This window comes from Apus apus, chromosome 1, assembly GCF_020740795.1.
Source record: "Apus apus isolate bApuApu2 chromosome 1, bApuApu2.pri.cur, whole genome shotgun sequence".
Taxonomy (NCBI): domain Eukaryota; kingdom Metazoa; phylum Chordata; class Aves; order Apodiformes; family Apodidae; genus Apus; species Apus apus.
Window position 1 is genome coordinate 111,939,868 of NC_067282.1, and position 13,287 is coordinate 111,953,154.

The 13,287-nt window shown below is 41.3% G+C and overlaps 1 protein-coding gene across 4 annotated transcripts in view; it reads right to left on the reverse strand.

The window, feature by feature from the left end:
- The window catches only part of REPS2 (RALBP1 associated Eps domain containing 2), a 101,782-nt gene that overhangs the window by 63,772 nt on the left and 24,723 nt on the right, over positions 1 to 13,287 (reverse strand). For 3 of the 4 annotated variants that reach the window (XM_051635539.1, XM_051635528.1, XM_051635559.1), the window contains exons 2-3: positions 2,523 to 2,646; positions 384 to 532 (exon numbers count right to left, since the gene is read on the reverse strand). The exons of the other annotated variant lie outside the window; for it this stretch is intronic. In XM_051635539.1, the coding sequence (XP_051491499.1) occupies positions 384 to 532; positions 2,523 to 2,646 (273 nt within the window). The remainder of the gene's footprint in view (positions 1 to 383; positions 533 to 2,522; positions 2,647 to 13,287) is intronic. 4 annotated transcript variants of the gene reach the window in all.

A 13,287-nucleotide genomic window follows, 5' to 3' on the forward strand; every position in this document is an offset into this window, starting at 1 on the left:
CTCAGCATCATACTGGTGATGAAAAACTGCCTGCTTTCCTGTTCTGTTTCACAGACAGATTTCTATTTGCTCCTCCTCCCCTGGTCCTCTCCAAGAAACAGTACTGGACTAAGTAGCAGGACAACACTGAAAGAACTTATACAGAATATTACAGAGCTTACAGCTTTATAAAAGCTCATACCTAGAATTCCCTTCAGAGATGCAAGTAGGATGCATCGAAATCAGAGCACAGGCCCCATGGGGATTATTTGCACATCAGGAGTTCACCTCTTGTGTAGTACTGCAAAACTGAGTGAGCCCACATGAGTGCAATCACTTACATGACCGGACCCAAAAGGAGGATGCATAATGACATATTGGTCTGAAGGAGACAAGCCTGTTACCTGTTTGTCCCCTTCATCTGTTCTTTTGTAGGAATTTTTTTCCAAAGTTGCATGTGGAACCTGAAATTTAACTCCATGGGGTTCTGCTGGAGTCCCGTAACGTACTTCACTGTCATTTTTCAGCGCCACAAACCGCGGCAGAGGCAATTCTTCATTAAAAGAGAGAAAAATTCAATTGAGACTACAGAACAGTAAAAGTACTTTAAGTAGTATCATCTTGTAAAACCAGTGAAAAGTTTATCTATAAGAGAGTACTATTTATACTTTGTAATGTTTATGTGTGGAACTCCTGTGATTATTTTATGTCTTAATAAAAATGTGAACGTTACACAAAGCTACATTCAGTAGCTTAACATACAACCTCTCAGTGCAAAGAGAAAGACATAAGCCTTGTGCATGTTACTAAAGCAAGTGGCAAACTCATTTCCTGCCTTGAAAATGTTGTCTAATGAATAGTTTCCCACAGGAACTGTGGGACTGATGAATTAATCAGTCAGGACCACAGTGTCCTTGAAGCTGCCATGATAAAAGGAACAAATTAAAAATGGTAGGGTTCAGAGATCATGCCAAGGCCTCATAAGATGACCGAGTCAAAGGGTCCCATGTCTTCTCTGCAGAGCAAAAGAATGACATTTTGTCACTCTTTAAGATGACTCACAATTATTTTGAAGAAAAAACATTTATTTTTGTGCACAGTCACCCTGAAAGATCAATACAATTAAAATTAACAGAACACTCAAAACTGAGCAAAGCCATACATCACCTCTGTAACTACTTACACCTACAGCTACTACCAGGAAGAGAAAGAAATCAACTGGAGTTTGGTGTATGCTATTCACCCCAATCTAAAGGCATTCATACATTTCAAGAGAAAATATAATTAGCACTGGAAGCCTTTCAGTAACACTAAGTAAGCAGGATATCAATACAAGGATTGCAAGTTCCCTTCTTTACTCAAATTTGCAGATTATTTGCAGATGCTGGACTTGTAAAACAGACACAATAAATCTCACTTAGTTCAGGTTTCTAATTCAGTTTGTTGGGTTTTGTTCTTGTTTTTGTTTTGTTTTTTTTCCTAATTAACATCCTTAGAAAGGACAGTAATGCAAGGGAGAGCGCATAAGCTGTCAGTAGGGAACAATGACAGACAATCCAGGCTGCTACACTTCACCCCTAATTTAACCTCCCTTGCCAGTGAGGCACCAAACCATCCGGCTGCAGCCAACCCTCTCCACTTGGGCTGGAGCTCTGCTCTGCAGGAGATCAGCTCACACAGGTCTGCACGTGCTTGCTAGCTCAGCTTCCCACGCCGGGATAGGGCAGGTCTGGGAACCCTCTCCCAGTACCTTGCCTGGGACATGGGAGCTAAGGGCTGAGACCTGTTCAGACTCAAAAAAAGCCACGGGTTTTGAAGCCTGAGCCCTGCTGAGGCAGAGCCTGCATCAACAAGGCAAGAACATTGAGCTCCTTTCATTTAGTTGCTATCAAGGTTACACAGCTAAAGAGGAGCTGCTTTCTCTCTTCGCTGCTCCAGTTTGATAAGCACCTTTTAAGAAGTATTTTTCTCCATCAAAAGTGGCACATTTAGTATTACTGTCAATTCATTGGGAAGAATAGATCTGTTTTAAATTACATCTAATACACGTTTTCATGCCTACTGATAGGAAGCATTATGATTTTGTCACCACTACCCATTTATTCCACCAGGTTTACTTGCTCATATAGATGAGCCCTGCAAGCTCCCTTGCGTGGGGGGGACCCCTGACCTGTCCATGCCCCCTGCAACACACCTCCACCCAAAGTGGCTATCAGCTCCCGCTCTGCACAGCTGTCAAGATTAGAGGCTGAAGGTGAGACAGAAATGCATCCCTAGCACCGATAAACTGTCATTTATGCCATTCTTTTGGTAATATCTCTTCCAGATGGGAATGTCATCTCAGCTTTGCCATACGTGTAAATTCCCTGCCATTTTCTCCCAGACACTTGGAGAATGTAACATTACCTTCTTACTCTCTCTCTGCTCCTCAAAATACAATTGTCTCGCAGACACATTAGAAGAAAAGTTTATACCACCATGGAGAGATGACAAGCAGTAAAAGAAGCAAGTGCACAACTCTGCAAGCTAGATTTGCTACTTACCATTCTTAATGCTCTCAATCCGTACTGGGAACCCTGACTGTGCTGCCGCAATTAACTTCAAAGCAATATAAAACTGAGCAGGACCAAAATAACCCACACGCTTGGCTCCACAAATTTCTGTAATCTAAGAGAGAAGAGACACAGTCTTGGTCAAATTGTTGGTCACTCTTAAAGGGAGTCTAAACACCTCTACACAAACAAAGAAATATTCTTTTTTTAAAGTAAAAAGTGTGTTGTATTTAAAGTTTTTTTTTATTAAATGTATTTGTTTCAACACAAGGCATTGCTGTCTGATCACATTTCCCTTAGTAAATTAGACAGGCAGTTTCAGAAGCCCTGCTGAGTAAGTAACACTAACCTAAAACAACTTACAGGTTTTCATACTATCTAAGATTTTAATAGTATGTGAAATGATAACTTAAATGTATTTTCCAGTAAAATATTTCCAACACAGAAGCTGTGGTATTCACAGAAAACTGCACTTTGTATTAGCCCTTACAATAACAGTTCAGACATTTACTGCAACTGGACTATAAACACAAGAAGGACCCTATTGCACTGCTTGAGCCCAACACTTGTGAAAATTAACATGGTCTCAGAACTGAAACTTAATTTCTATATATACTTCACCGTTTGCTTCATTCACCCACCTCTGTGAAGCAAGCAGCTCCACATTCCCACGCTCAGACAACAGCTAAACAAACGACAGCTATCAGCAGGTTTAAAGCACAGGCGATAACTCTCCCACATAAGAGCTCCCAGATGTTCACAAACTACCTCAGCCGGCCACTGAGGTTAGAACAAAAGCCCCTTACCCCCCAGACAAAAAGCTTTGAATTGTTTTCCTGTAAATACACCCAGATTAGCAACCTCTCCTGGCTGGTGAGGTACACTGCCCAAGTGCAGGATGACAGAAAAGCTGTGCCAATTCTTCACGGCTAAGTGTGGTTCTCCAGAGAACCCCATCTATGGATCACTCCCAAGACACAACAGCATGACAGAAACTATTCCCATGTCATGTGTATAAGCAGATAGCACAAATTATTAATCTATTTTTTCCAATTTATTTTTATATGGGCATACACACACAGTGGCAAAATGTCAGGTGAAACAATTATGGAAAACAAATTTTTGAATGGTAATTCTTACTAATCAAAGAAAATTATCATAAGTGAACTTTCTTCTCTGGACATGGCTTCTGCTTTGACTGATTGAGCTCTGGCTTCCTTCTCTTCTTGCACATTTTGGAGATGCATGGCTTAATTGTTCAATCACAAGAGGTATCAGGCAGCTTTCTTTTATCTTGCTGCATGATGAAAAAGGATATTGATTGTCTGTACAAGATCACCTTCAATAAACCAGCAGCATTTACTATTCCTTCTTTTTCTGAAGTCACTTTTTTTTTTATTCCCCCCCTTCTTTGATTTTTCTGGTGGGAACACAGGGCACTTGGATCTGCCCAAGATGGATGGTGCTGAATGTCAAGGCATGATTAAAAATAGGAGTGTTCCTTGAAGGGAGGAATAGATTGAGAGGAACTCCTTGGAGAAGAGCTGTCTGGCTTAGGGTGCAGAGAGAAGCCAAACACATCGCATCCATCTTGGTGGATGGCACTATACAGACCCCAGTGCTGCAGAGGGCTCCCCACTGCCCCAGGGAGCAACACTGTCCACTGAGGGGCCCTGCTACACCAGTGGGTCCCCCAACAGCAGCCCACTGGGGTCCTGTGGCAGGAGCTGCCAGCACAGGTGGGTGCCTGCTGTGCTGCAGGAGCAGCACCTCCCTGCCTGCCTGTGGCGTGGGCATCACAGTACCTGCATCACACCCATTTCTGAACTCCAAAGCAGGCGCTGGCTTGCTTCTCCTCATCCCTGGAAGCTCCTATTCTCTCATCCTGCTGCCCACACCTCCCACTCCTGTACATTCCTTCCTCACCAGTGGTCCTGACTCTGACTGACACAGCAGCGCGGAGCACAGCCCAACAGGTTTGAGCCACAGACCAGGGCTGTGGCGCCGCTGGCTCCCCATGGCACAACCAGGCATGCCAGACCCCGACAGCTCTGGGGACAATGCCACAATGGCAGGTACATGGGAAGCCACCACAGCCGGAACATGCCGTGTGTCCCAGGTGCACAACTTCAATAACTTGGAGACAAGCAGATGGAGAAGGAGCACAATCAAGCTGAAACTCAATCTGGGTAAACAGCCCTGGTTTGTTACGGGAGAGGTTTGTTAAACAAAAGGCCAACACTGAGGAAGGCAGTTTGCAAAAGCTGGACATCTGCCTGCACCTAAGCTCTCCTGTGGGGGGTGCAGTTGCTCACCTCTTGAATGACCCACAGATGGTGCCTGGAAGAGCAGCTGCTGCAGCAAAAATATCACAGAACTATGGAATAGTTTGGGTTGGAGGGGACCTTAAAGATTGCTCTGCCATGGGCAGAGACACTCTCCACTAGACCAGGCTGCTCAAAGCCCCATCCAACCGGCCCTTGAACACTGCCAGGGATGGGGCATCCACAACTTCCCTGGGCAACTTGTGCCAGTGTCTCACCACCCTCACAGTGAAGAATTCCTTCCTAATGTCTAACCTAAATCTACCTTCTTTGAAGGGCTCACAAAATCCCTGGGTGTACAAGGAAGTGTATCCTAGCAGCATTTTTCTCCTAGCAGCATTTTTCTCCTTGTGGGCTCCTGTCCTATTACAGCATCCTACACTTGCTGGAACAGAGGACTGGCGTTACTGTTACCTGCATTTTCTCTTGCTAGCTGCTGGAAAGAAGAAACACTGAGCAACTGGGACTTTCACACAGGAATTTGTGATGCTATCAACTTCCTGAAAAGATACTGAGAGTTAAATTTTCCGTATCTTTTTCCATTGTCACTTTGAAATGCTCACATCACTGAATGCTGTAAATGCTCTGCTTTGTTCCTGATAAGGAAATGTGAACATTTTATTCCGATCAAGCAGACTAAGGATACACTATCTCTCACAAATATGGTATTATTTCTCAAGCACTCTTACAGACAACCAACCTGAAACTGCCACTCCATAACTTTGCTCTTCAGGGTAATAACAGATACATATCTTGTAGGCACAAGCTCCTCTGTGTTATTTGTGCAACTAATTCCCCATCTCTTTGTTAATGGTTAACAGCAAAAGATGCAAGCTGACAGATCAGCCAAATTTACTACACAATTAATTGCAGATATTTATACAGATTAATTGCAGTTACAGACACCTTCTCTCACCAGGTTCTTCATACAGTTAAAGGAGAAGGTCTTGGGTTCCTTCCAGACAGCATTTCTTACTACCTACACCAAGACTGCTTAGAGCTGCTAGTGGGAGCAGCCTCACTCTCCAGTAACCACAGAGCTAGGTGGCAGATTAGTTTTTATCCAAAATTAATTCCTCAGAACATGCTGCCTGCTCACATTTGCACAGCAACTTAAACTGAATACTGAACTGTTTTTTTGTTTCCTGGTTTTACCTTTTGCAGGGTCAGTGCACGCAGGCCCTTGATGGGCAGATTACGTTTAGAGATAAGCAATACTGAAATTAAGCTCGTTTGTGCAATACACTGTTAACAGTCTCCAAGATCCATCTGGATTAAAAGCATTGCATATCAATGAGATATAGTATTTTTTCAAACTGAAACTAGACTCTAACAATACAGGGAGCACTTTGGAACAAGAGATATGAAAATACCCTCTGATACACAGGTGAAACATCAGTTCTGCTTTCATTTGCCTGGTATTTTAAAAGACATTCTTTCTATCCTTTCCTGTTGTCAGTTTGGGGTGCATACTTTTCAGCAAGTTAGAAGAAAAGAACTGCCACTTTCTATTCATGTACTGCTAAACAGACGCACGTAAATCAAAACAACTTGTATACCTTGATACCTCAAAGGATTTCAATCTGTAACTTTTGACAGTCAATTTTCATTGCTGCTTTTTCTTTTTTTTTAATTATTCAGCAGAAAACTAATCCTCCAGGGACAAATGAATATTGAAGAAAAGTTTAATGAAGAACACATTGAAAATAATTTTTCATGGTAGTAGGTTACAGATGTTGCTTGCCAAATCTAACCTCAAGATGATAAACAGAATTAGTCACAAATCGATCCATTCAATGGTTTGCGAGGCAAGAACAAAACGCTGAGTGGACTAAAATTGAGTTTCAATTTACCACAAGGTGTAACTGCTTACACAAAACAATTTCATGGATCATCTGACAATTAAGGAAAAAAGTTCATTTCACACAACATATGAAAACATTTATCAGACAAGAGCAGAAAGCTTTAGTGTCTAATCTCATGGTTGTTCTCATTCAGTTCTGAAACAGCATCTCTCAGTTCAATGGAATTTCAGCAGGTAGGCTTAAATCACATGTTCTGTACACAAACTGCACAACCTTTCCTGTCAATCATCCATAACAAGGGGAGAAAGAACAAGATCTAGATACCTGCACACCCTTCTGACAGACCAGAAGATTTTCTATGGTTGTGAATTTTATTTTTTTTTTAAAGGCATCTCCAGCTCATCATTAAAATTTTAAATATAGCTACAAGCTGTTTTGAGGGGGGGCTGTTTAAAATTACTGTTCACCATGCAAACTTCTAACAGAGAAGTTTTACACCTTGAGATGCTGGAACACAAAGCAGATTTTTGTATTTATTATCCACTCACTGCTCTGCTCTGTCGACTGACAGTGAGTATTATTTTTGTAATTGCTCCTTGAAGACATCCCGCATGAAGCAGCTTTTCCCAGCACACTCTGACACTGTTCCAGCTCTCCCCAGATCTCTCCAAACAAGTTTCCACTGCAAGTCTCCAAGAGCACTGACCTCTCAAACACCCTGGGCAGGTCTACTTTAGATCGCAAGAGCTACACTTCAGGAACAGAACATGAGGCTATAGGTTAAGTTTGTTTTCTGTAAGTAGAAAAAGAGGTAAAACCAGAAACAACTACTCCATAATCCTATGTAAGGCTGAGATGACCACCCTGCAACCTCAAAGTAAATGTTTTCAGGTGTAAGGCAAAGGTAGAGACAGGATTTTTGCTATTTTTTTTAACACTGCTACAGCATCCTCTGTACCTAGCTGGCACACAGTTTTTGTCGATTCTGCCACATAGATGGTCACTGCCTGTCATTTGTGGGAAAACGCAGCCCAGAGGTGCTTATATCTCTGTGTGGGTTGTGAGACTCTGCAAGGAACACATGTAAGCTGAATGCATATTCAAATCATTCAGAAAGAAAAAAAATCAGCATCACTGGCTCCTACATTAAAAGACGTTTTCTCACTGCACCTTCCATCTCAGCCCAACCCCAGAAAGCACATTTTTATACTTGTCTTTGCTCAAGCTATAGAGGTAGAAAGATTTGCAGTTCACTTAGTGCCTCTGTACTTTAAGGAACACACTGAAAACCTACTGTTAGTTGATGCAAACCTCACCCAAGGCTCTCCAAAGGACAACTGGCTGTGATGCGACAACTCTGACCTCAACCACAGGGCAACCTCCATTCTGGATCAACCACCCTCTTATAACTGAAAGACACATCTGCCTCAGTGGCTTATCAACAGCTTATCTCAAAATTGTGTCACGCATGTGACCCACTTTACCCTTTCTTTTTTTAATTTGTGTTTACACAGTCTTTGATCTGCTTGTTACAGACAAGTTTTGCCACATTCTTAAACAGGTATTTCTTTCTGGATCATTGTTCAGATATCTGTATTGCTACCCGGAGCCCAGGGCTATGTATCTATCTCTTCATTATTTAAAGCAAAGTAAGAAACACTACATCCTGGATAGAGGAGAATTACTGCCTGGAAATACAATAGGAAGACAAACATGCTGGAGCAGTTACGTGCCCTGCTGTACAGAGGAATCGGCTCTGCTATGCATTGGGTTCTTCAGCTCTGCTCCTTCTCCCAGTGGTATTTCTGTAACTATTTATTTTATTCTGCCATTTTGTTTTTCAAAACCAAACACTTTATCTGTTTTAGACTTCTTTTTTAAATCACCTGAAATGCTTATTAAAATCTAGCTATTCTGATTAAGCATGGTTCCAACACCCAAACCGAAAGGAATTAAAATTGGCTTAGTTTATGGCACACAAGACAACACATAGTGCATTTTTAAAGATCTAACTCTATATGATCACCGCTTTACACTGAAGTACACCACAATTTTATGTTGCAAGGCAAGCTACCGATAAACTGCCAAAGCTTAGCAATTTCAGTTAACACAGCAGTAAAAGAGCAGAGAACAACCACATCTGTTAGGCAAAAACCTGCTGATTGTGCTTGCAGGACTTCCCCAAACTCCCTCCTCCTGGCACAAACCAGAACCATCCACATCTGCACGTGCTGACACTGCATGTGCCATCACATATTTTCACATCTGGGGGAAAGCAACTCAGAACAGGGAAACACTCTTCCAGCAGCTCCAAGCAGAACATCTTATGCCAACCCCAACAACGACAAGGCTTATGATTCAGTGGAGCCATGGAAAGAACTGCATGAAACAAACACCAGAACCATTTTCACACGACTCTTAGATTCACACTGAAGCCTAACAGCAGAAGTACTTTTTATACCAAAAAAAGTTGGTTAAACAAAACAAAAAATGCAAAGACTACTGTTTTCAATCAGTAAAGGTTGCTGTGAGTGGGCAGGGCAGGAGCAGGGCAGTCATACTTTGCTAGTTCAAGGGTTGGTCAAGTCCTCCCTCTTGTACCTGAGAGCAGGTAGCTGCAGACGTCTACAGAAACCTGAGCATGCGAACCTCGCAGTACTTCTCTTCAAGTGGGAAGATTGGCAGTGCCAGCATACAGCAAGCTACAAAAAAAGTGATCTGAATTGTGCAGCTATCAGGACATGTGAGTCAACATTGTTAATAAAAATATTTCAATTATTAAGGAGTGTTGGAGACAAAACTCTTCCAGGGAATAAATGCCGCTGATGCATGCTAGTATTTGTGAGAGTTGAAGTGTCTCTGCAAGAACTCCCATCTCCTGTGCTGAGCCATTTGACTTTAACATACAAACATTAATAAATCTTTTATCTGCATATGAAGTGGAAAAGGTGGACATTTTTTTAGCCCTCCTTATTGGGAGGCGAAGAACCACCATTCCTGAGAAATATCTGACAGTCTCCACTCCAAGTAAATTACTTTCATGATAGCAGTGCCTGCAGAATTAGGTCAGAGGCTGTTATGTACATTTGCTGGTATTTCATTCCGTCTTTCCTTTGAAAGGGAAACCCAGCATCATCTTCACTAAACACATGCCTTTAGGAGTGTGTAAAAAGCCTGCAGGGATGAAAGAGATGAAGTATATTATTTTCAAAAGCTCCTTGCCTTTTTCTTCTGACTGTTTGGAAAATGAATGTTCAGAGAAGAGCATTCACCCACCTAAAATCATTCTAGCTGTGTTTCATATTCAGTAGTTTGTACCAGATTCATATATAAAAAAAAAACCTATGCAGGCCAATAAATACAGCTTGTGCAAATAAATGTATATAGGATTATGAGTGAAATTTTAATAAAACTTTTAACACTTGAAACACAAAAATAAAAAGCCTGAAAACAGGTTACTCCAGATTTAATAACTCAGCATAAGGATACCAACAAGTAGTACAGATTTTCATAAAAGTATGCGTCTACTTATTCACTGAACTGTCTCACGTTCTTTGCAAGTAATCAGTTCCTCTGCATATGGAAACATACACATTCAGCAGGTCACTCTGAAATGCTGAACACACAACCTTGCCAAAATCACTATTAAGAACTGGAATCCCATGGAAATCTGCAGAGCACACAAAATTTGGTTATGGATACTTTATCTGCTTTTCACATCTTACTGTAGAAGGGAGTATCCATAATGTTCCAAGTAAAATGACAAGTACTAAGCTGTCCTATCACCCCATCCAAACAAGTAAGTAGATTGCAGGAACCTTCCACATGGCTCAGCTGAATTTCTTCTGATGCAAGCTCCTGTCAAGAGCATTACAGTCTCTTGTACATGAGACCTGAGTTTCAAAAGGCCCATCCTACAGACAGTTAATACTGTACATTTTATACATTGTAAATATGCTTATTGAAAGGCAACAGTCATTCCAAGGATTTCTGTTCATTTTCCAGCTCACCTCTTTATCCAGGGATGTAACACAGAGAAGGTCCAGGACATGAGAGAAGAGAACTCAGACCCTCTGGCTCCTGCCCACTCTGTGGAAACATTATACCAAACCCCCTTACCCACAAGCAACTGACAGTGTAATAGGAGCTTGACGGAGGCAGGACATAAACAGTCATACTGGAACTTGGCCAGGGCTGACACTGAGCCAACCAAAATACACATCCCTTCCTAAAACTTTTATTTTCTGGAGGCTGAACTGAAAACAGCATCTAAACCTTACTGCTGTGGTGCCATGGAGGTGCTGCAGCAGGTACAGAGAAGAGTAACAAGGCTGGTGAAGGGTCTTGAGGATAAGTCTTACAAGGACCAGCTAAGGGAGCTGGGGCTATTTAGTCTGGAGAAAAGGAGGCTGAGGGGAGACCTTATCACTCTCTACAACTACCTGAAAGGAGACTGTCGAGAGGCAAGTGCCAGTCTCTTCTCATAAGTAAGAGACAGGACAAGAGAAAATGACCTCAAGTACTCAACACTATGTATAAAGAGAACTGAAATTAAACTGGAAGCTCAGTCCTAAGAATGAAACCTTAGTAGGAAAGGTTTCCTCAATCTGACCAAGCTCTTTTTTTTTTCCTAGAGTAAGAATGGTCTCTCCATTGCTGCAGTTCAGATACAGATAAAAACACATACTTTGAGTTTAAAAAAAATTAAATTGAAAACACATTGATAATACAGCATTAAACCATTTACAATGAAAGACTACTCAAGCCTGCTTAAAATCATTTGACTGAATCATGTAGTTTGTTACCCATACAACCTTAATCCTAGCTTTTGTCAAATTTCAGTCTCTTAACAACAATCCACAGATTGAAAAGTTGCTTTTTTCAGGAAAAAAAACAAGATCCACTGGTTTGGGTTGAAGTGATTTTCTTTCCTTAAGTCAAAATTCAGTTTGCATATTAGTCATACAAACAAAATATGTACTAGAGAAAAATCCACTTCATTTTTATCTATCATGACATGTTTCTAGGCAGGATTTACCTTGCCCTCTGAAGAATGTCATCAATTTTTTTGTTGCAACTTACTCTTCAATAACTAAGCTAACTTAAAAAGCCCACAACACAACTCATTTTTGCTCTAGTGTTAAAACATCATCATAAAAAGCTTCAGCATAAGTAATGTAATTTGTGAAAACACCTTCCCACTATACATAAAGAAGATCACCAATCTCACCTAAGGCATGAGGATTGAAACAGATGAAGAACTGATAAGCTTTGAGTTTAGCAGTAAGGAGGTAACATCTCCTGTGGACACAACACAACATTTTATGAACAATCAAAATATCTTCCCAAATCTGGGGACTCCTAGTACTTAAGGAAAAACAGTGGAAATGCTTGCTAGATAAATCCTAAACTATAATGAGGAAAATGGGCAGAAAGGCCATTTCACAATCTCCTTTGCAAATGTACAAATATTAACTAAGTCTCTTCTGATACTTTCACTGCTACACTCAAGAAAAGGCTACCCAAAATACGGACCTTTTCATTTAAATCTTTCTTTCCTTTCTCATTTGATGGCAATGCTTAAGGATTTCATGCTGTCCGAGTATCCCACGTCGCAATGGGCAAACCTCAGAGAACAAAGCTATTTTAACTTGCCATCAGGCACCGAGAGGTCCCTGGGACTGCCTACAGACGGGACCGCTGTTCACTGCTCCTGCCACTACAACAGCTGCCTTATTATTTCCACATTTCTTTGCAACTACAACAAGGAAATACTTCAGGAGTTTTGCTCTCAGATGCTACGCCAGGATAACTTTACGATTTGTTCCATTTGTAGGCGTTTTCACAGCTGAAAGCATACCAAGAGCAACCAGCAGTAAAAAACTCATGACAATTACTGTTATCTTTACATATTGAGGCAAAAACATTTATCTTCTTATTTTGGAAGGCAGACAGCTTTTCTTCTCAGCAAGTGCACTTTTACTTGTTGATGGGATGCAACCCCTCCAGCCACCATCACAGTTCTGACGCACCCAGTTGCACATCTCAGCCGAATTAAACGTAAATAGATTCTGCATCTCAGATCATAATCAAACAAGGCATCTCACTCGTTTCCCCTCTGCATGCAGCCAAGAAACTCAGATGCTGTGCCCCATTATTTAACTGACAATATATCTATGTGATCAAAGGGGTTGTAGACAAGACTGAACACAGAGGGCACCTAAAGTTCACTAGAAAGATTACAGAAAAACATCTTACCTTTACATTTTTGTATTTCAGTGACAGCTCATGTTACTTACCGTACAAAGCCTGTGGGGAATTTCAGAATCCATTTGCTCTAAAATTTCTGCATAAACATGAGTTTCAGCTGTTTGAGATCTAGTACACAGGAATTTACCCCAACTAACGAGGTAGTCTGGGAAATTAAAAAGGCATAGGCAGGGATGGCTGAGATGCAGTCACTCCAGCCAGTAAGAGAGGCAATAATCAAAAGTACTCCTGGCCATTCTCACTATTTTACCTCATTTTGGTTAAGCTCCTTCAGCTACAAGCAGCAGCAGCACTGCTGACTGCAAGCACATTGAGTCATCCTTCAGGTTTCCTCCCACAAACTTTTATAAAATCCTT